This window comes from Sitophilus oryzae, unplaced genomic scaffold (genome assembly GCF_002938485.1).
Source record: "Sitophilus oryzae breed Bouriz unplaced genomic scaffold, Soryzae_2.0 scaffold_2008_pilon_pilon, whole genome shotgun sequence".
NCBI lineage: Eukaryota > Metazoa > Arthropoda > Insecta > Coleoptera > Curculionidae > Sitophilus > Sitophilus oryzae.
This window is the reverse complement of record NW_022146734.1, coordinates 157,768-181,307: the sequence shown is the minus strand read 5'-3', so window position 1 is coordinate 181,307 and position 23,540 is coordinate 157,768. Positions and strand designations below refer to the sequence as shown.

Here is a 23,540-nt window from a genome sequence, read left to right as displayed (position 1 = left end):
ATGCCCGACGCACTATTGCCGGACCCTGTATAACGTAATTTTTGCTAAGAAAAATTGCGAAAAAAACATGTGCCTTGTGGGGAGATAAAAATAAGATTAAGCCCGTGGTTACATTGGATGCGTATCCGTGCGTTTTTTTGGTCGTACGTGCTCGGACGTGCACGCAGCAAAAAAACAAACAAATGGTATCTACGCAGGCGGTTACATTGCATCGGAGTTTGCGCGTCCGTGCACGTTCGTCAATTTCCGTTGGTCGGATAAAAACAAACTGGTTTGTTTTTTTAATACGTGCACGTCCGAGCGTTCGAATTTTTATATCTCTGGGCCCAATACATTCCCGAAAAATTTGAATATTTTTGAATACCAGGTTTATTTTTATTTAGGATATAATTAATGTTGCTGGAAACATTCTAAAATATTCAAAAAATTTTACCGGTTGCTGTTTTAATTTACCAAATATTTTAGATATTCATTTTCTTCCCCTTTTCTTGCATTAATCATTTACCCAACATTTTCTTCTGTTCATAAGTAGTTATTTTAACATTAAATCCTCAGACAGCATCAAAGTAGTGGTGTCCGTTTTGACAAACTCGACACACAGGATACCATGAACGCGCATCTAATGTAATCACTAAAATAAAATAGTCGTGCGAGTAAATTCCGTCAGAGCTGGTCAGAGCTAGCATGTTTAAAAAACGCACGGACCCGCGTCCAATGTAACCGCGGGCTTAAGCTTGATTTTCATGCATCCGTTGTCCGACGATACGTTGATACGATATCAATTTTATTGGTTGAATTTAAAGACTTCGAATGGTTAGAAACGATTAACCAATTGAAGCCTTTAAATTCAACCAATAAAATTAATATCGTATCATCGTATCGACGGACAACGGATGCATGAAAATCAAGCTTTAGGCTGTATTCCGTGGCAAAACCAGGCGAACCAGACCGGTAAACTACGATAAAGAACGGTTCCTGGAAAACATCGGTTTGATACGGAATGGTTTGGTAAAATACTGGAAACGTCAAATGTTGACGTTTTCTAAATTTTAATACCTCGATCTATTATAAAATTTATCTTTTATGCATTTTTAATGTACCTATTCTCTGCTTTTACGTTTACTTCTTCTTTTCAATGGATTTTAATATTGAAAAGTACTTTATGCTGTAATTCTTTATATACATCTGTTAAACTCGTTAGACAGCTCAAGTGAAGATTTGCTGGTCCAATATTAAAACAGATCAATATAATAAATAAACAAATCTAATCAACATTTATATTTTTATAGCTGACAAAACATTCACGATTACTTGTCTTGTTTTTCATGTTTTCTTTAAATGTTCCTGACTTTAAACAATGGCTGCATGATAAGTTTAAATGGCCCTAAAAAGTCATTCTATTTAGTTAATGAAATTTATTATACCTTTACTGCCTACCTCCAATGCTTTTGGATGTAAATACAAAATATTATTACATATTTTAGAAATTAAATGAGAATTTCATTCGAACTTCCAATATTTGCTTGATTTCTGTCAGATAAATGACATTGACAAACAAAACCAGAAAAACCAGTCTAGCGATTCTGTAAACGTATTTCCTGTCTAGCGACTCATCAATCGTATACAAATAGCATAGGCTAGACAGGAAATTTCTTACTACGGAGCTTACAGAAATCCACTGCAGCCTTCTCGCGCTGGTTAGTTTGGTGACAGTTGTAAATGAATTTTTCAGGAACGGTGTTCCGTAATAAGAAAACTTTCAGGAAACCGATAGAAACGGAACATAAAACCATAACCAAGGTAAGTAACGGAGTACACCCTTAAGGCTAGTTCATGCACTTGCGAATTGCGAAATGCGTTCTGTTTTCGTTCTATCATTGGTTGCCTTCAAGGGGGACCTTGAAAGCGACCAATTACAAGACAAACAGAACGTATTTCGCAATTCGCAAGTGCATGAACTAGGCTTTATGTCTCGTCACGTCAAACAGAACTGTCAAAGATGGGGACTTAAGATGTCGATGTCAGTAATAATACATGAATAATATTATCAAACATTATCGAGAACATTATACACTCCTTCCATAATATTTTCACTGAAAGGGGAAGGTTTAACAATACAAGGGCTTATACACAAAACATTTTATTGATACAATACAAATAATTTTTACACTTTAGCAGCTTAAAATGAAATACATCGTAAGCGGTATATCAGATATAATCTTAACTAATGACTAGAATACTGATGATTTTAAGTCTTTCCAAGTTTTTATAACTACTTCGCGGTGACGATTAAAAGCATTTTTTGTAGCGAAAATCCCAAAATTTTGCGATCTATAGTATATTATATTTTGTACATAAAGAATTGAAGTAAAAAAAATTGTAATTCTTTATATACAAAATTGAATAAAAAAAGAAAAGATGTGACATAAAAGGTACTTGCTGAAATACTGTTATAAATACGTTGGTCGAAATAGAATAAAACTTATTTTAAGTACAATACAATAATTAATATGTATACATACAAAACATTCAGGTAAAAAACATTAGAAATATATAGAGGCGTATATAAAACGATATCTTTTATCATCTAAAAAGTTTTCAAAATTGAGTATTTATGTTCCAAATAACTATATCTATCCTTATAGCAGCTAAGTAGATATACATATGTGTGTACTTGTTTGCTCACACTAATACAATAGCAAAAACCTATTTTATTTTAAATAAACAATTTTTGCATCACATATAAACGTTCACATAGGCAAAATAAGGGTCACTTTTTGTTATTCACAAATCAATTCTTAATTATCAGTGTCATGTTTGTTGTAAAAATTTAAACTTAGTTTTCATAAATATAAAATAAAATTAATGCATCAAAAAACAAATAATATTTAACATGCTCCTTATTTTTTTTAACTAGACTTTGTATCACTAAAAAATCATCAAAATATGTAAAAAATACTAAGGTAATTTTCAACTAAATTACTGTTAACTATGATGTGCAGTAGCAGTTATAGTAATTATAATTTTTAAAGAAAAAAAACATTTTTTTTAAATCTATAAAACAATCACAATTAAATATGATGTAATAAAAAGTACATATTATTATGAACTTCTTTACAAATAAATTTATCGAGCAGCTTAACGAAATATTTACAAAATTATTACAATAAAACTTAAAATTTACAGGTGAAATTATTTACAGAAGAAGAAAAAAACTATACAACAAATATAAAAAAATATATAATAACCGATAATAATATATTTATTGGAAATTATGTAGTGAACTATTAAAGCCATAGATTCTATGGAATATTTTTGTACCTTTGTGATATTTTTAAATGAATAAGGGAAGAAGGTAATAATACTTTGAGTTCAGAGCGAATATGTTTCATATAATAGCAGGCCAAGTATATTTATTAGAATATCGAAATAATATATATCTGCAACACCTACTGCAAAAAAAAATACATTTTTCTATTTTGATCTACGAAATTCTTTTAAGGGTGGACTGTTATCTTGCTAATTAAAAGCGGACAATCCTGTATATGCAAAATAAAACAAAATCATTCAGATATGTACAGGCTGTCCTAAAGACCTCATATCTCTTCTAGTTTCCGAGATCCCAATGATGGTCTGCTATGTCATGAAAAATTCTGTAGCTGTTTTCTATTCAGATCTTTTAGTTGGCAATTTTTTCACTATCTTATTTGATATATTTTCAATTAATCGAAAATAAGAATTCTGTCATATTAGTTAATATATTAGGCATTTTATTTGTCCCACTTTTAACTGGCTTTGACTTGTTTATTTTTGGAAATAAAACATTCAGGACAATAATATAGAGCTTATATCCAAGATTTATGACTCCAATACAGAAAATAATCATAAAACTGATTTAAAACAATATTTTCCGTGAGTCATGCTCGCGATTTGAACTGATCTAATACAGAAAAAAATCGACTGAAAGTAGAGCCAGCTAAGAACTACAAAAACCAAACTAATTATGATGACAATATTCGCACTCAGATATTTCCCATAAAAGTAGCTCTTAATCTTTGATTCAATTATTACTACTTCCCTCAGCTTTGAGCGTTTTGCATCTTTCTTTTTCTTGATTGTTATCAGGGGGTTCACACTCGAAACTGGCAAGGGCTAGGGCATTCTCGTTCAGTATAGGGCTGTGCTGAAGCAAGGATATCACACTGTGGTCCTTCTCGAACGGACAGGTGACCTGTTTCCAGGCCATGAATTCCGTTACTTGTTTGGCCAGTTGCCAGAATTTCTCGAAATTGATATGGCCATTCGGCAATCTGGAAAAAAAGGACTTTTTAGTCATTTTTTTAAATAATTATTTATTTAGTAATTCGTTTTATGCAAACGTATCAATCTGGAAAGAATCAGGGTTGTTTTGTTTTAAACATTTGTTTAAAACTCTATTTTCTTATATTTTTCTTCTCTGCAACAAGCCTAAGAACTTAGGAAATAAAATATGATAGCTATCATATTGTCAGAACTTATATAAGTACCAGATAACACTTACTTGCTGGAACAGCCTTGGTTTAGGAAGTACAAATCTTTCACTAGCAAGCTGAAGAATGGAATGACTATCCTCTGTCTTTGGTCTGTAGCGCCTGCGCTACGCCACATTGCAGCTTTCAGAGTGCTCCTGTAACTGCTGAAATTGCTGCTGGGGTCCATCTGGTGTTCCAAGATGGCGAATTTGCCGGACTGTATTTTATTCCACTGAAAATAGGAATAATTGCATTAAGTATTATTTATCTTCTAATAAATCACACAAAAATTTTAGTTGGTAGGTTATGTATCAAAATGATATAATATTTTTTATCCACAGTCAAACAATAATGGTTTTATTCAGTTAAGAAAATTAAACTATTATAATAAAATAGAAACTAAATGCATCTCCAGATATTTGGGATTTATTCAGTAATAATTTAATTTGTACTCATTTCCAATCTTTTTTAATGTTTCAAATACGCAAAAAATATTCAAAAATGTATTTGTTATGAAAAGAGTTTTATTATAAAGAACCTTAGTTAACTTACTGTTTTCTTCAGTCTTGATATTGGAGACATATTAAGCCCTGCTATGATTGCCATGAGACTATTGAAGTTTCCTATGTTGAAACATTCTCTTCCAGTTTCAATCCAGTATTCCACCGTCTTCACTCTCTGTTTCTTCTTATGAAACTATAAAAAAGAATACAATATTTAGAACTAGTTCCCAAGTGTTTTAAAAATATTAAACATATAAGATATAAAAAATAAAAAAAATAAAATAACAAATATCAACAAAAAAATATTAAAAAAAAACTAAAGAATGAAATATTAAAAAATATCAAGATATACAGTATGTCCCCGGATTGTCTTTGGTCTTTACATAAGGAAAAACATTTTTTTATTATTGATATTTTGAGAAAAATATCAATAATAAAATATATATAAATATATAAATATATAAATAATAAATGAATATGCATTCTTCATTAAAATTTTTATGGTTAATGGTTAATCCCGTTTGTACTTTTTCTAATTTCCATACCGCTTTAGAGAAAATTAAATACATGAAAATATAATTGAATTCTCCTAAAATTGAAAGAATTGAGAGTCCTGAAAATCAAAACGCGTTTACGATAGTAATATAATTTCGTTTCCATTCCCTAATAGATAGTTATTGATAGAATTTTAATTATTATCATATTTTTTGCTGTCTCAAAATGTTAAAGAAGCACAACATTTATTTAGTTTAATGCTACGGAAAAGGTGATAGTTACGAAAAAATGGGATAGTTTAAGAACAGCAAAAAATATGACGTTAATCAAAATTAATAATAACCATCTATGAAAGAATGAAATCGAAATTATTTATATTACCATAGAGCCTTTTGATTTTAAGAACATAGAAAAAATTCAACCATATTTTCATTTTTTTTTTTAATTTTCTCAAAAACGGTATGGAAATTTGGAAAAGTATAAACGAAATTAACCATTTTAGGACAAGCCAAAATTTTAATGAAGAATGCATCATTTTTCTTAAAATGTCAATAAGTTTTTCCTTTTGTAAAGACATTCCGGGGACATACTGTACAAACATATAAGTTACCTTGCAGACTTGTGTCGCCACAAAATAGCTCAGCCTATTGAACCACTGCACGTATTGTTCCAAATTCCTCGTTTTCTTCATATCCTTGAAAGACGTCTCTAAAGCAGGGTTCTCTTTGGCGAAAGCCTGCACGAATTCCTCTGGACCAATGAAAGATAGTCTTTCCAGTTCTACGTGAGTTAACTGTTGTGCCAGTTTTTCCGGACTGGGACAAGCTTCTGATATATCTGGACAGCTGATGTTCTCATCAGATGATGCAGTGTTTGTCTGGAAGTCATTAATATATTATATATTAAATTTTAATGCAGCCTGAAATTTTTTGTATATAATTTAAGTATTTCAAGTTAGAATCACCAAAAGCATTCAAAAACTTTTATGAGATTATTTTGAAAGTAAATTTCATATAATTTTACCTGATTTTCCAAGGATTTTTCGTATTCATCTAGGGCAGTGAGTCTTGGATGGAGATTATGAAGCAATAAGGAGACGTTGGCACGCAAACCCGGGTTGATGGAACAGCATTGTTGCGTTATTTTCCTCACGTGATCCATCATACGTTCATCTCTGTAAAGAAAGAAATAATTCAATAAGAAAAATGTCTTCAGTTTAATCTCAAATAGAAGTTTGTGTTATCGCAAATCGGTCCTAAACTAACTAGTTTTATTTTATTTTACAAAAAAAGATCTATTTTAAGGATTTATTTTATATAACAACTTCGTTACTTCAAGTGCAACACCCTGTATTTTTTGGCTGGTGTCGCCATGGCAATTTTCTATTAACTTTTATGAGTTATTTATAAACAACATATGTTATTTAAACAAGTAAGCAAATTTTGGTAATAATTGATTTAAAATCTTGGTTTTAATATGCGTACATCATATATCCGCGCAATATTTTATAAGCATGATTTATATACTTTTATTATGTTGTGGAGACAGGTAATTTTGTATTATGGAATGCCAATATTACTCTACGATTAGCTGAGATAATCTATGTAATTTAAGCAGGAATGTAAATGGCAATATAATATCGATGAATATAGATTGACGATTAAACTAAAAGTAAATGTAAATATTAGCGGTGAATGGCAGTTTTTCAGGTAGAGTATTACTTTGATGTATTTTTAGGATAAACATCTAACAGTAAATAAGAGAATAAAAATAACAAAACAATCACATATTCTCATTAACGTTTTATAACAAAAATTGAATATTAAATAGGTTTAAAAATTCTAAAACAAATACATTATCCTAGTATAACAGCATACATTTTTCTCGGTCGTAAGTTCTAATAGAAGCCCTATAACGAAACAAGTTATAGACAGGCTTTATAATATAGAAACTCTCTCCAGTATATACACAGAAGCCAAAGCAAGAGTAATGATATATAAAACAATCCCAAAATTCCCAACTGGCAAAGGAAACGCAGGGAGATGATATATTCCCAGAGCTGTTTAGTGTTTACAGCAAGGGTAGAAGAAATCTTCCGTCAACTAGAATGGAACTATATCTTAACCATCTAAGATTTGCTGATGACATAGTCATAATTTCCAATAGTCCTGAAGAAGGAAAAGCACAAATTAACGAACTAAATACATCCTGCAATAAAGAAGATCTCAAAATCGAATTAGCAAAAACCAAAGTAATGTACAACGAACATATTATATAACAACTTATATTTTGAATTATACTATTATACACGCATTAGATTGCGGAAATTACCGGGGAATTTCACTACTGGCTATCGGAGGAAAAATTCTTACAAAAATAATGTCAAACCGCCTGCTCCCACATATAGAAAAAAATCTCCCAGAATCGCAAACGGGCTTTCGCACCAACCGCGGTACCGTTGATTCTAAATTCTCCGTCCGCCAACTACAGGAGAAAGTAAAGGAGCAGCAGAGTAAACTTTATGTTGCATTCACATCGACCTAACAAAAGCCTTCGACTCTGTAAACAGAGGTGCACTTTGGGTAATTATGCAAAAGTTCGGAGTACCCAACAAATTTCTTACAGTGTGTAAAAGCCTCCATAACAACAAGTCGAGAGTGTCACATCATGGATCACTGAGCGATCCCTTCCTGATAAATACAGGAGTTAGACAGGGATGTATCTTAGCCTATTCTCTCCTATTCAACCTATTCATGGCAGCGCTCTCTATTATAGTGGACAGCAAACTGCAGAAAAGAGGACTGGCATAAAAGTAACTGTAGGTATGATGGCGGTTTGTTCAACATAAAAGGACTCAGGGCAAAAAGACGTTTAAAATTCATCACAGAACTTCAATATGCTGATGCGCCTCTGCCTCGCTCTAGTTGCAAAAATGTTACACCAATTACAGGAAATGCTGAATACATATATCTTCGCATACGAGGCTTTGGGCCTTAAGCTGAACATCGATAAACTAAAATCATGTGCACTCCCCCAGAAAATCATAAGAGTGCTATAAAAAACGGAGAAGAACTACTGGAATATGTAGCGGAATTCAATTACCTTGGCAGTTTGATTTTCCATTGAAAACTTAAAGGGAATAAGCATGCAGAATCAGTGGGAGGAAGCAGCGCACAATAGAACGCAATGAAGAACAATTGTACACTCAGTTAACAACGACAACCAAAAAGTAAAGAGGCAACAAAGTAATAAAACATATAAAAATAAATGTCCGGAGTGTGGAAGAGATAACATCACTTATCGGGCTTTTCAGTCATAGAAAAGCTCATGAAAGAAAACGCCTTGCGTAACCATCTTCTGATGCGTGTCAAATACTCGTCAGCGAGTAATGGCAGTAGTAGTAGGTTTTCATACTAACGACAGACTCAAAAGAGTATTTAAAAAAAATGGATAGAAAAGTTTCTTCATCAACTAATGTGGATTATTGTATGTATATAAAAATAGCTTGTTATTTAATGAGTATTTTTTTAAAAATTTTAATTATCTGAGATAATAATGTTGACTGCAAACAGGGACCTAATTAGACTTGTTTGAAAGAGAGCACCAAATAAATTAAGCAGTACCTGAAATCGTAGGGGAATGTCTCCGTCCATTCGGCCAGCAACTGCACCATCTTCTCGGCGAATCGTTCCTGCGGAACCGCTGCTGTCCCAGTACCGGTACCACAACCCAATCCTTGCTGCTGGTCGCCCAGGGCTCGCACCCTGGCCAAGAGGTCGTGGGGCTTGATAAATAGGCGTGCAGACAGGAGGAAGGCGAAGAGGTAGGCCCGGTCCGGGTAGTACGACTCAGTGGGCACCATGTGCTGGATGAGGGCCTCTAGGGGGCCGCTGAAGAGGTTGCCGTCCCTGTAGACCAGAGCCTGGAAAGGAATATGGCCGAGTAAGTAACAAGTCAAATATTTTAATATGCCTAAAAAGTGATTACCTATTACTAGCTAATAATGTTTGGTCTATTGAAGTAAGAAATATATTCAAAAAAATGTTGAAAAAGCTCCATCTATTTTAGTATCATTTTGATTTTTTTAAGGTGACATTTTTAACAATTTTGAATTATTCGAATTCAATTACCGGATATTTGGATGGACCATGTTGAATAACGGACTTTTTGGAGAATATACGTATATTTGGGACGGACATAGCCTTTGAATAACAGATAGATAAGTAAATTCGTTTCATTCTTGTTGAAAGCGATATTTGATTTTGGTCTATTGTTCTTTTGTGTATATGTTTCATCCCCCACCTTATCCCCTGAAGTGACGTGTTTCGCATTTTCATGTAAATCTTCATTTCCTACTTTCAAAATTTCGTATGAAAGAAATTGTGCAAATTTTTACGCTTCAACAGTAGAGGCGTGTAGTTCGTGAACGAACTAGTTCCAATGAACTATTCTGACCCCGGAATGAAAGGAACTAGTTCCCGGTTTCTCAAAGAAATAGTTCCTCGGGACCTATTGCGGAATCGAGACTGTGACCGATATATAATATATGCGACGGCGCGGCGACAGATCGGCAAGCGCGATCGTAGCCCGATGCTAGGCGGGAGTGGAGAGCATATACATATAACTAAAATATACTCGGGGTTCCCTATTTAACCCATATACTACCTATACTCAGCCTAATCTCTAAAAAATGAAGCCCAACAGTGAAAGAGAAATATGGAATTCTGCATAAGTCTATTTCACCTGGACATTCATTTAACTGCGCATGCCTTACCTAAAGAAGTTTTCATTGGTCGGTGTTTTTAAAGGGAAGTGGTTGATTGACGCTTCACCTAACCTTCAATTTTATTTATATTTTTATTATTTATAACACATCATAGAGTTGGAAAAACATCAAAAAATAGTTGGAAACAATAAACTAGTTGGAAACAATAAACTAAACAAAATCACTCTTTTACGCGCACAAATAAAAAGTAATCCAAACAGAACTAAAACAACAATCAATCGGAGTTTGGCGCAATCGCAGTTTAATCCATATCCGGGTGAAATAGACTTATGTAGCATTAATATGGAGCTGAGTTATGTTGTCTTTTTCTTACGGCACGGGCACGGAAAAACACACGGGGTTAAATAGGGAACACTGAGTATATTTTAAGTTATATGTATATGATTTAACCCCGTGTGCAGTTTCTGTGCCGTAAGAGAAAGACAACATAACCCAGCTCCATATTAATACTGCAGTCTATTTCACCCCGATATCGATTGAACTACGATTGTGCCAAACCCCGATTGATTGTTGTTTCATTTTTGTTTTTGACATACGCAATTACACGTCTCGTTATATTTCGTATATTATAAAAATTATACAGATCATACTGTGAATAGTTCTGACTGACAACGAAACCTATTAGCAAGCAATGGCAATGTCACTGTTAGTCGGGGACTATTGTGAACTAAATACCTAGTTCAAGGAACTATTCCTCTGGAGGAACTAGAACTAAGGAAATAGTTCCTCCCAAGGAACTAGAATTCCCACCTCTATTCAACAGCTACATATTATTTATAAAACAATATGCCTAGTTAGAAAAAGCATTTACATTTCTACAAGCGCAGCAAAATTATATTTATCTAATGCATATAGTTTGTATAATATCATTAAACTGTCTAAATTCCGAGAAGTAAAGGAGATAGTACTTAGCCTTGCATACATTTAAAAAAAATGTCAAAAAGATAAATTTGAACTCGTGTCCTTCAAAGATTACGCTAGAATAGTCATCTGCTTTTAATAATGAATCATTTCAATGCAATTCAAAATGATAAAAGGAACTGAATGAGTTTATTTTGTTTGAATGACGCTATATGAGGTGTAGTATTTATAACCACTGATAAAATAATAGTCGATAAAAAATTCTATAAATACATGTTTATAAAAAATACATACATATAGTATATTTAACAAAACTTTGATTGCACGTCATCAGTTACACCATGCGTCGTCTTATGGAGTTTGTTGGTGGTCGTATTATGATGTGCAACCAAAGTTTTGTTAAATATACTATATCGTAAAGTTTAACACAATAGATTTTGATGTGTAGACTTTTTCCTCGATTTTTCCTTAACAGATAGTTCCCCCTAGTCCAAAAATTTTACTGTTTTTCTAAAAAAAAACGCTTATAGTCTGTTGACTATGGCTCACAGATGATTAGAATTATTGAAATGCTTTTATAAGTCTCTCTGTTGCTAGAATCTTTCATTTATCTGTAGTCATGGATTCGATGACTTTGATTCGGTCTGATTTGGAAATAGGAATAATTATACTATCGAACAAAGTTACCATGATTATCCTGAGAAAATCATCTCAATATCAGTAAATCATAAAAAATCACCAAACTGACATGTTTATCATTTATGAGTCGACGTTTCTTAATAATTTGGATTTTCAATAGCTTTATCATAGTAGAAGTAAAGTGTTTTATTATTAGAAAGCATTTATTATTTTATACATCAATAACTGTAAAATGCCCGAAGGTATTAAAGACAACAATTTAAAATATTTTTATTTATTATTTGGTAAATAAAATTAACATCCATAATAAAGCGCCGCGCAGGCCGTAAGGCAAATTAAATGAAAACGTTTAATGAATTGAGAAGATAACATGTGAAAGGTTGTTATAAAATTATAGTCGACATGTTTATTTTTCCTAGAGGTATTTACGTGCACTTCAAGGTTCCCTGACTTCACGTAATTTTGATTTATTTTTAGTTTAAAACTACAATGTAAGCTAAGGATACTACGATTCAATGCCACAACTAATTCTATAGTATAATCGATAGATATTTTTGAAGAAAACATAGAACTAATTTTCTGTATAACACTCAAGAAACAAAATACCATATAACTCCTAAGTGTACTCTATAATCGTAAAAAAACGGTGTCCTAGTGATCTTTGAAACGTTACCAAATAGGCCTATCATTCATAGACAAAAACCGCTATCAAAATTTTTCAAAAATTATTTTTGAAAATTTGGATTTTTTTGAAAAACATTTTGGAATTTTCTTTATCTAGTCTTTAGTTAAAAAACATAATTTCTTGAGAATATGGCAACATAGGGAGTAGATTAAATTTACAAGAAGGAAACCCCGGAAAATATCCGGTGGTTCTCAAAATCTAAGCAAAAAATCGTTTTTTTTTTGGAAATTTTCAAAGTAAAATAACTCGGTTATTTTGAAATTATTTGAAAAACGGTAAAGAGAAAATATGTTTCTTTTATCGAGATCTACCAGCCCTGAAAATATTTGCACTCATTTAAAAATCACCGTGTATAAATTTTAACTATCTATAGCGAAAGTTGCCTTATATTCCTGCGTTATAAAAATTAAATACCGCGTAGGCGACAAAGAAAGTTAATTTATATTGTCTTGTGCACGAATAAACAATTGTTTAATATATTCAGTGATCGATCTAGGCTTAAACAATAGAAAGTCCCAAAGAAATAGATAGAAATAAAGCCATAACAAAAAAACATTATCTCCTCTTGGATTTTTTACGATTACTTTTTGTGTTTATAGAAAGTTGTGGTAAAAGTTTTTTTATTTCTTAAAATACTATACTGGTGACTCTTTAGTATTATGAAAAATGTTGACCTGAACAAAGAAACATGTAAGTTTTAAAAATGATGAATAAAACTTCTCAATTTTATTTTAGAGGAAAACCCATTTGAAACCTTTTAAAGAACTTCTTTGCTTATTTTGAATAATTTATACAAATATACTAAATACAAAAATACTAAATTAACCGAAAACTTAAAATAATCCGGTCCTGTTCAAACAAACATAACAATCACAAATTATACTATTATATATAATTACTTAAATATGACATACCTGTTATGATTTTCTTGTACAGATCTGTCAAAAATATCCCAAATTATATACGAAAAAAAACTTCTTCACCCACGCCCACTAATGATTAGTGTTTGGAATATTTAAATGGCTTAAAATTATGCTTCTTTAAAAATACGTCATTCAGTGGTACGATGTTTTTCAACTATTTCCCCATGTATTCTGGTACTTACTTTTTTCCACTTGCATTTTATTAATTTTCATTTATTAGTTCTTGATAATCCCTATCAATATTTATCTTTACAGTATAACCGTTCCTATTGCTTCAAATCCAATAATTGCATTCTTAATTTGTTGTTTTTTTCGAAAATTGCATTTTTAATTTGTTAATTTGTTGGCACGGAATAAACCTACTGTATAAAGGAACAAAAACTGTAGAAAAAGGTGCAGAAAATAAATCCTCTACAGCCCTGTAGACTATTTCCTCTATAATACAACTTAACAACTATCACATATTTTTTCTTCAACTGTATAATTCATTAATAAAATGCATTAAAAAAAGCTAATTTGAAGGTTATTCCAATCAAGACCGGATTTTTTTTTCGATTAAATTGATATTTTTTCATTCATTACTTGGAAACGAATTCGTAGAAGCTACTGAAAATGAAGAATTTGTTTCATTTTAATAATTTCTTTAAAAAGTTTCAAATACATTTTTCTGTAAAATAAAATGGGGAACGTTGTTTGTCGTTTTTAATTTGTTTTTAAATTAATAAAAATCTTTTTTAAAAACTGACGGAGATTCTTTATTTAAAACTGAATGAAAAATTTCTTAACCCGGCTTCAAACATGCATTATTTGTGTACGAATAATCGGCATGACAGAAAAATCATGTTCGTTAACAGAATATTGAGCTTGCACCACACATTGGCTCTTAAAGGTATATTTTTAGCCAACCATACTAACAGGTATGGTAAGCTAATTAAGATCGGCAAAAAAAAGTTTTTTTATTTCACTCAAAATATGAGTTAGTTGGGTCATAAATGACCTAAATACAAAATATTTTCATGGTGTCTGTCTGTCCGTCTGTCTGTATCGTGTCTGAGTAACACGATAACTCAAAAACCGCTAAAGCGATTTTAACCAAATTTGGCACAAAAATACTGTGGCATCGGCCGAGAATCTGGCCATTAGTTTTTGGTGGGGGTGGGCGATTGGTAAGGGGGTATGGGAGGGGGTTAAAAATTTTAAAAAAATCGTAACTCCAAAATTACAGTAGCTAGCGAAACGCGGTTTTCAATTTAAGATTAGGAATAATATTTGCAACAAAATTTGTAATAACATCAAAATCAGTCAAAGTCGCACTTTTTGAGATAATTGAAACTAAAAGAACTGCCTACCAAATTTTATTAACATAATATCACAAATTAACTACAACAGATGCGAAAGAACACCGAATTACGCGTTCAGGTTTCTGTGGCCTTCAGAAAGAGTTCATAGACAATCCGCATCAATGTATAGTTTGGGTTATTATTTGTTTGGGTGAAAATAATCTGCACCAATATGTTATGGAGGCATACAAAAAGGTCCACAGACTTCGAGACATACGAAAAATCAAGTCCATTTAGCGTGTGTCGCAATTTTCACACCTTAAAAAATTAGTTTTTTATAGCTATAGCAACTGCAGCGACTATGAAAAAAGCTGTGTGAATTTCATAGAAAATAAGGGCACCTGTAATTCATTTGAGAATGTTATAAATCGCTAAAAGAGGTTTCAAATCTCTTGGATTTCTATTAATATTAAATAAATGTTATTAAAAATTGAACTAAAATTGTTAGTATCATTAAAAACAATTCAAATTCAAAAATTGTATCAGTCAAATTTCCTCATTTAAGGTGAATATTAAAGTAAATATAAAAACAGCTCATTCTAAGCTCTACTTATCTTTAAGAAAAATTTAAATCATTGTTGCAATTGGGCCTTAATGCCATTTCGAATGAACAATAGTATTAATAATGTACATTATAATAATAATAAATTTTATATCATAGTGTGTATTAAAACTACCAAAACACTTTTAAATTGGTATTATATTAACAACTTTTGTTTTTTAATCCAAAAAAAAGGAAAAATTTAAATCATTGTTGCAATTGGGCCTTAATGCCATTTCGAATGGCCAATAGTATTAATAATGTACATTATAATAATAATAAATTACAATAATAATATAATTTTCTCAATCAAAATATTTGTGGTCCTGAAAAGGACCTTCGTTTTCCCATGTTCATCAAGGTAGGTAATGGGTAAACGGTAAAAAAACAGGATAATGAAATTTAAAAAATTACAAAAATTGTTCAAAAGTGCCTCCCTCTTGCATTAAACAATAACCCAAACGATCATAAAATCCCCTCCTCACATTGGATAACATATCAGGGGTGACAGTGTTAAAGGCATTAAATATTTTCTGCCTTAACTGCTCCAAGTTTTGAATTTCTTCATGGCCGTAAATTTTAGATTTTATGTACCCCCATAAAAAGAAATCATTCACCGAGAAGTCAGGTGAAATTAAACGTCAGTCTAAACAAAACTGTAATTTTTGAAAACTTGTCAAAATTTGGACACACGCTAAATGGACTTGATTTTCCTATGTCTCGAAGTCTGTGGACTTTTCTGTATAATCTCGCAGTAATTTAATAGATTGTTCGTCATATTATATCAGCTCGTAGGTGATTAGGAAAAAAAAGATATTTATAGTATAAAAAATTAATTTATTTAACAAAATTTAATTAAAGATGTGACAAAATAGTTACATTTCTATTGGTTCTATCGGACTTTTTTCAACTATATAAATCTTTATTTTTTGTAAACTTTAATGAATAAAATATTTTCAATCTAATAAATAATTTAATGATGTAAATAAGAGGAAATTTCTCACATGGGTGGTCAAATTCTATAGTTTTCATTATATCAAACAGCCTCTGAACGTTTTCTTCAGTGCAAAACTCATCAAAATTTAATTTAAATAATTTTTCCAGCCTGTAAATAAAATGAACAAATTTTTCCACTTTCATGATCAAAGGCTTTTAAATGGGTAAATAATTTCGAGTTATCCAGAGATTCGGATTTTTTTGCAAATTTTAGACAAATATCACATTGATGTATTTGAACACCCTTTTTAATGATGTAGTCAAACATAATTAAAGGCATTTTGAGTTGAAAACATTTCTCAGAGGCTGTTTGATATAATGAAAACTATAAAATTTGACCACCCATGTGAGAAATTTCCTCTTATTTACATCATTAAATGATTAATTAGATTGAAAATATTTGATGTATTAAAGTTTACAAATAAAGATTTATATAGTCGAAAAAAGTCCGATAGAACCAATAGAAAGGTAACTATTTTGTAACATTTTTAATTAAATTTTGTTAAATAAATTAATTTTTTATACTATAAATATCTTTTTTTTCCTTATAAATAAACACATTTGCATCCCATTTTAAATAAGATATACAAATTACCAAAACTTAGAAATAACAGTTCAAAAGTTCAACAAAAATCCTGCACACGTTTTTAAAAAGAAACATATAACCACGCACTATGTCATTCCAGCAAGCGAATACGACACAGCATAGGTTTCCGGACTAAACGACTGGTGTATTTACACCACTCAATAGGCGTGTCGGGTTTGCCGAGCGGTTTCCGATGCAGTCGCTTTCTTTCGCATCTGTTATAGGTAATTTGTGATAATATTTTAGTATCGGCGGCATACGTGCCTCCCGGCGCCAATTTTTTGGCAAGTATTTAGGAAATCATAAGCTAATCTATTTAAAAAAAATATTTAAAAGATCTTTCTTTTTCTTATCAGAGTCAGAAAAAACAAAAAACGAAATCGGAAAAATTCGTTTTATTCATCAAATATCTTCTAAAGTAATATTTTTTTAAATTTCGAACCATGGCATTCTAGGATTTAGAAAAGTGCAAGTTTTGTATCTCTTCTGAGTTACATCCCTGTAATATGTATACTTATGGGACACCGTGTATTGTTTTTAATCAGAAATATTATTAAAAAAAGATTAAAAATAACGACGTTAATGCAAATTAAAGTTTAATATTTAACTTAGACATATCACCATTTTGTAAATTCACATAAATTGTTTTATAGACATTGGAGTGTAAAAATAAAAGATTATTTATTTTCCTGAACCTATTTGCCTTAATAAGCTCCGTAACTTTGTGTGTTTTAAGTAAATATAGAAAATTGTTTGTTATCTGTCTGATGACTGTGATTTTCTTGTACTTACATTATCCTGCTGTAAACTGGGATCGCCTGAGTTATCTTGGTTCGAGTCGTTTGCGAAAATCGTCGAAAAACTTTTAATGGTTGGTGTTTGTGGCAGACTCTGGAAAGAAAGGAAATATGAATATGAAAGAAGATAATTTTTTTAAATGTTAATGATTTGATCATTTGTTATCTATTGTTATAGCTAGGAAAACCCAACTTCATAAAAAATATCATAAATATATAAAATCTAAGAATTAACTATCCATAAAAGAATTATTTAGACATTTACGAGGGTTGTCTTTTATATTTTGCATATAAAAACATAGTAGGTGCCTGTCAACATATGTATCAAATGTTAGAATTAATTGTAATCTTTAGTGATCTTAACGTTAAACTTTTAGACCGATTTGTTTAAAGCTGTACCTAAACTGAATTTTTCAAACTAACAAGTCGGTCGAAAAATGGAATTAAGCCGAGAAAATTTTTGCGCAATTATTTTTTACAATTTTCGAAGACAGTTGTTTCAATAAGAATGCCTTGCCTTTGAATAGTCTTAGCAATGATCGAAGAACAGGTCCACCAAGAACGGCAGTCATCCAGGAAAACCTCGATGCTCGATGCTGTAGGTAAGCTGATCCAAAAAGATCGAAATGTCGCATATCATGAAATTGAAGCATCATGGGCATTTGAAAGAACTCAATTCAAAACATTTTACATAATTTATCCGTTAAAAAATAGTTTCTCGTTGGATACCGCATCTGTTGATGGAAGAACAGGAAGCAATTAGTGTCAATTGGTGTCACTCTATACCGGTTGAACCAAAACTGACAAAAGTTATCCGTTCTCGAAGCAGGGTGTAAAGAAATCTTTTTTGAAGATTTTTTAAAAAAAATCTAAAAAATTGCCATCGATTTTTTTTATGTAAATCAGATTTTTTATATTAATCTTATTTTTTTTTTATTTTAATCAATTTTCTATTTAAATCGGATTTCCAACTAATTAAAGACTCATTTTCAGTTAAAGTCCTATCCTCAATGGCAAAATCTTCGTAACTCTGCCGCCCGATATCGATAATATTAACATTTCTACGCATGTTGTTTTTTCACATCGGTCACCGATATTCTCTGTAAACTTTGCTGATGCCTCTATTTCCGCTAAAAAAGTCGCCCGCTTAAATCAAGATATCTTGTTTGAAAATAGTCATGACTCTGTCTTAAATTGAGAATAAAATTAGTATCATCTAATTTCAATGTGCAAAGTACTTATTGCAGAACAAAATGTGGGTAGAAATTATGCGGTAGAAATTTGGAAAGAACTAAAAGATAAATTGGAGATTGGAGAAGGCATAAAAGTTAGCTTGAACAACATACAGTTGTTTCAAAGAAGATATTATAAAACAGCCATGACACCAGTATATTTTTTGACATTGATTATAGATACTCTGGAATAAAAATATAACCTAACATCAGAAGAAACTAGTTCTGCACTAGACTTTGCTGTTTAGAAGTGTAATGAATTCACACGAAATTATTTCAAAATTCGGCCCAACATTTTAATAGATGAATACATATTAAGTCGATATCTGTATATGTAATATACAGGGTAAGTTTCCTACGATATTCTCTATGGGTATCTCGAAAACTACTGGAGATAGAAAGTCGGTTAAATGGGGAAAGAATTGCCGTTTTGTGGGGTCATAAATATACGCGTTTCAGATTTTTGAAAAAGTTCATGGCTTACTAGATATTTCGAAAAAAACAAATTTTGGCTATTTTAAAAATTGTCCCTAATTCCATTATAAGCTATTTTAGACAAAAAGTTTTCAGATAAAAGTTGTAGATAATCACATCCTTAATGAGACCGTTTCCTCCGTTTTTTTCTAAAGCCTGTCATTTTTGACATATGACACAAACATAGTTTTTTTTCTAAATGGAAACCATAGTTGGCCATGACTTCATAAAAAGCGCCATTTTTTAAGCTTTTTACTGATATAAGCTATAATATCTTTTCTTCGAAAAATTACTGAGTTATAGCCAATTCTTATCTTTTTTAAACAATTTCACTTAGTTAGCCATGGAAACAAGTTCAATCGCCGTTGCTCTCAGAAATGTGAAGATGTCATATCCAAAATTTGTAAATTCAAATAAACAAAAATTGTAAATATGAATTTTTCAAATGAAGAAAAGCGTGTAGATACTCGCGCATCAATAGAGTGGTTCCAACATGACTTTCATTATGACACACCACCCCCCACCCCTCATAATGAAAGAAATGTTAAAAATTATTTATATCATAAGTAGGTATACAAAAGCAGGGATAGGAAGAGGTGGACTATTTGGGGCCTCTCCCCAAATAGTCCACTATTTGAGACCATGGGCCTCCTCGATCACCTGACCTATCCATTTTAGAATTTTTTACGCGGTATAGTTAACAATAAGGTTTACAAAAGAACTTATGAATTAAGAGAGGCTTACCGCCACTCGAAGTGGCGGTACGAGAAAAGCTTAATTAAGTCGACCGGTCCTTCTGTGAAAAAGATGCAACTCAGAACAATGGCGGATTTTTTGAACATTTTCTAAAATAACTTAAAGTGTATGTAGTGATATTATTTTTTATAAGTTTTAGTTTATGTAATGTAAATTGTAAAGAACCGTTTAGTAATATATTCTGACTTTTTATAAGTTGTATCATAACCGAATAAGAATACCATGCAATCTAAGTGAAATTAGTCAAGAAAGATAAGAATTGGCTATAACTAAATTTAACTTTTCTAACATGTCTTGAAAACCTTCTCTAAAAAACGTAACATTCACCGGTCAACGTATCCTCGAAAATGTATGACCAAGAAAAGTTGAACCAATAATCCTACACGCTTTTCTTCATTTGAAAAATTCATATTTACAATTTTTGTTTATTTTAATTTACAAAGTTTGGATGTGACAGCTTCACATTTATGAGAGCAAAGACGATTAAACCTGTTTCCATGGCTAACTAAGTGAAATTGTTTAAAAATGATAAGAATTGGCTATAACTCAGTAATTTTTCGAAGAAAACATATTATAGCTTATATCGTTGAAGAGCTTAAAAAATGGCGCTTTTTATGAAGTAATGGCCAACTATGGTTTCCATTTACAAAAACATATGTTTATGTCATATGTCAAGAATGACAGGCTTTAGAAAAAAAACGGATGACACAGTCTCATTAAGGAGGTGATTATCTATAACTTTTATCTGAAAACTTTTTGTCTAAAATATCTTATAATGGAATTAGAGACAATTTTTAAAATAGCCGAAATTTGTTTTTTTCGAAATATCTATTAAGCCATGAACTTTTTCAAAAATCTGAAAGGCGCATATTTATGACCTCACAAAACTGCAATTCTTTCCCCATTTAACCGACTCTCTATCTCCAGTAGTTTCCGAGATACCCATAGAGAACATCGTAGGAATCTCACCCTGTATTTGTTAGAGAAATAGTTTTTTATAGCTTTATAGAAAAACTTTTTATAACTTTTACAGTTATTTTTCGATTTATTATAAGTTTTTAAACAACTTGATTTTTTTATTTAAATCAATGATCAAAATAAAAAAATCCGTTGATTTAAATCACGATTTAAATCTTAACACCCTGTCTCGAAGGGTTTCTAAACAGATGGTGGCGACATTTGTCTCAAAAGCGGGTCATCTAGTAACAATTCCTCTGCAAATCACACAAAGGTTACTGCTGATTGGGACAAATCTTTTTGTTTGCCGGAAATAATTGCTGAGGTCTCTCACACAGTTCTAAAAACAATTGAGCTTTTAAAGCAAGAAAATATCGAATTGTTAGTTTGTTTTTGTCCATATAGTCCCAACCTAAGTCCTAACTACTTTTTTACTTTTCCAAAAATTAAGAATGAACTGCGTGGTCAAAGGTGAAAGAGAATGAACTGCGTGGTCAAGAAAAAAGTTCCAGTCCCCAGAAGATGCAGTCAGCATATTCAAAAACGCAATTTTAAAGATACCAACAAGCGAGTGGAATAACTGCTTTCAAAGTTGGTTCCAACCGATGCAAATATGCATTTACGTTCGTGCAGAATATTTCCAAAAACAGTAGTGTTTAAAAGTTATCTATTGTTTTTTTTTCTACCTCTATATGCAAAATATAAAAGACAACCCTCGTAGTACCCTGATATTTGTATTCGACTTTAACTATACCTGGAAACCAATATCGATAGTATCTAGACAAATTTCATTTTCAGAGCTTTTATTTTCAGCAAAACATTTGCATATAGGGAATTTTTTTGCATATTTGGGTGTCGCTAGTTATATCTAAAATATTTATTAGTTTCAAACATCTGTTTCAAAAGTGATATTCCAAAGATATACACATACAAAAAAACGCTAACTAAAATAATTCTGGAACGAATCAAACTATGTGTTATTTTCATCTCTGAAATTTTCATCAAGTCTAGTGGATTAAAAATTTAACATTCTTTCATTGCCTCGCTATATTGTGCTGCACTCTCGCTACATTGTGATGCAAGATCTCTGTCAGCGTTTGAGAAGATGCTTTAGCCATGAAAATGCTTTTACCCAACATAAATTTTATTCTTGTAATACGTTATTAAGAAATTCTTATATATTTTTTGGACGTTTCCCTAAAACAATTTTCTGAGAAAAATATGCTTTTAAAACCATTTCTCATTTCTTAAAACCTCAAAATAACAGTTTCTATACAATAGCGTTCAGGGTGTCGCATCCTCATTTATTTTACCGGGTTTTTCGTTCATGAGTAGGGACTTTTTAAATGAGTGAAAACTGAGTCCCGTAGAGTTGTAGAATCCAGTGGGGTTACTAGTCTTTAGCTAGAATCTGTTATTATCTAAATATGTTTTTCGCTATTTTTAAATTGTACATCCTGTATATGTTTTTTTGTTGCCTTGTTATCAGCTCACTAAAAATATAATATGGGTACTCAATTGCTGTCCTCCATTCGCGAATTCCAATTTCCAGAGCTTTACGCTCTGGGCTACACGAGAACGGTCCTGAAAGGAGCTGTGCGTGATAGCCTGGTGCCTCCATATGGCGGGGAACAGTTCTGAACACTATGACTCAATTGAATGGAGTGATGGTACCGCGTTCTTGAACACTTCAAAGCTGCAGAACTGCGTGAATGGACGACAGTACACCTATCTGTTGAGTCTTATCCAGGCTCATAACTCCAATGTAAGGATATCGAGTTGGCGAGTCATTGACTCGAGGGACATGGTCAGATCCTCACAATCATCATCGACTCATGGTCAGGTCCTCACAATAGGAATTGACCTCAAATCCAAGGAGGCAATAGAGAAAGAAACATATACCCTCTATTTTAGATTCGAGACAACATCGCGGTATCAGGTCTAAGGAGAGTAATGGAGACAGACCCTCCAGCTTCCACCTCACTTCAGCCGGAGACAATACTCATGGCTCCTCGACTGTGAAGGGCACGGAGGGCCAAACCCCAACCGTGGGATAGTGTATACCCTCGGAGGAACAACATCTGTTGTCAGAGGAGAATGGAAAATACCCTGTCACATCAATACCCTGTTAGAGTTAATAATGATAGATTTCAAGAATGGCAAATGTGTGAAAAACTAGTTACACCACAGAATTCTAAGAGGAAAACTTTATGGGACTCAGTTTTAAAGGGTAGTCGAAAAAGGCAACAATTTAAAATTGGACCTGTATTTCAGGAACTAGATAGATAGTGTTTATATCGCATAAATAGAAAACTATTCATAAATGAGAAACCCTGTAAAACACGCGAAAATGGGACACTGTACTCTGTACTGTAACGTCAATCCGCCGCTGCATTGTCAAATTCCCAAAAAGGGATTAAACTGCGGTCAAATAAAAATGAACATAAAATGGTTTGTT

The 23,540-nt window shown here is 31.8% G+C and overlaps 1 protein-coding gene across 1 annotated transcript in view; it reads right to left on the bottom strand.

Annotated features, from left to right (window-relative positions):
• Positions 1–2,134: 2,134 nt before the first annotated feature.
• LOC115884012 (ras-GEF domain-containing family member 1B-like) overlaps positions 2,135–23,540 on the bottom strand; it is a 30,271-nt gene continuing 8,865 nt past the window's right edge. The window contains exons 5-11 of the mRNA XM_030902448.1: positions 17,659–17,757; positions 9,133–9,431; positions 6,533–6,683; positions 6,120–6,386; positions 5,064–5,207; positions 4,541–4,743; positions 2,135–4,310 (exon numbers count right to left, since the gene is read on the bottom strand). Of these exons, the coding sequence (XP_030758308.1) occupies positions 4,061–4,310; positions 4,541–4,743; positions 5,064–5,207; positions 6,120–6,386; positions 6,533–6,683; positions 9,133–9,431; positions 17,659–17,757 (1,413 nt within the window). The 3' untranslated portion in view covers positions 2,135–4,060. The remainder of the gene's footprint in view (positions 4,311–4,540; positions 4,744–5,063; positions 5,208–6,119; positions 6,387–6,532; positions 6,684–9,132; positions 9,432–17,658; positions 17,758–23,540) is intronic.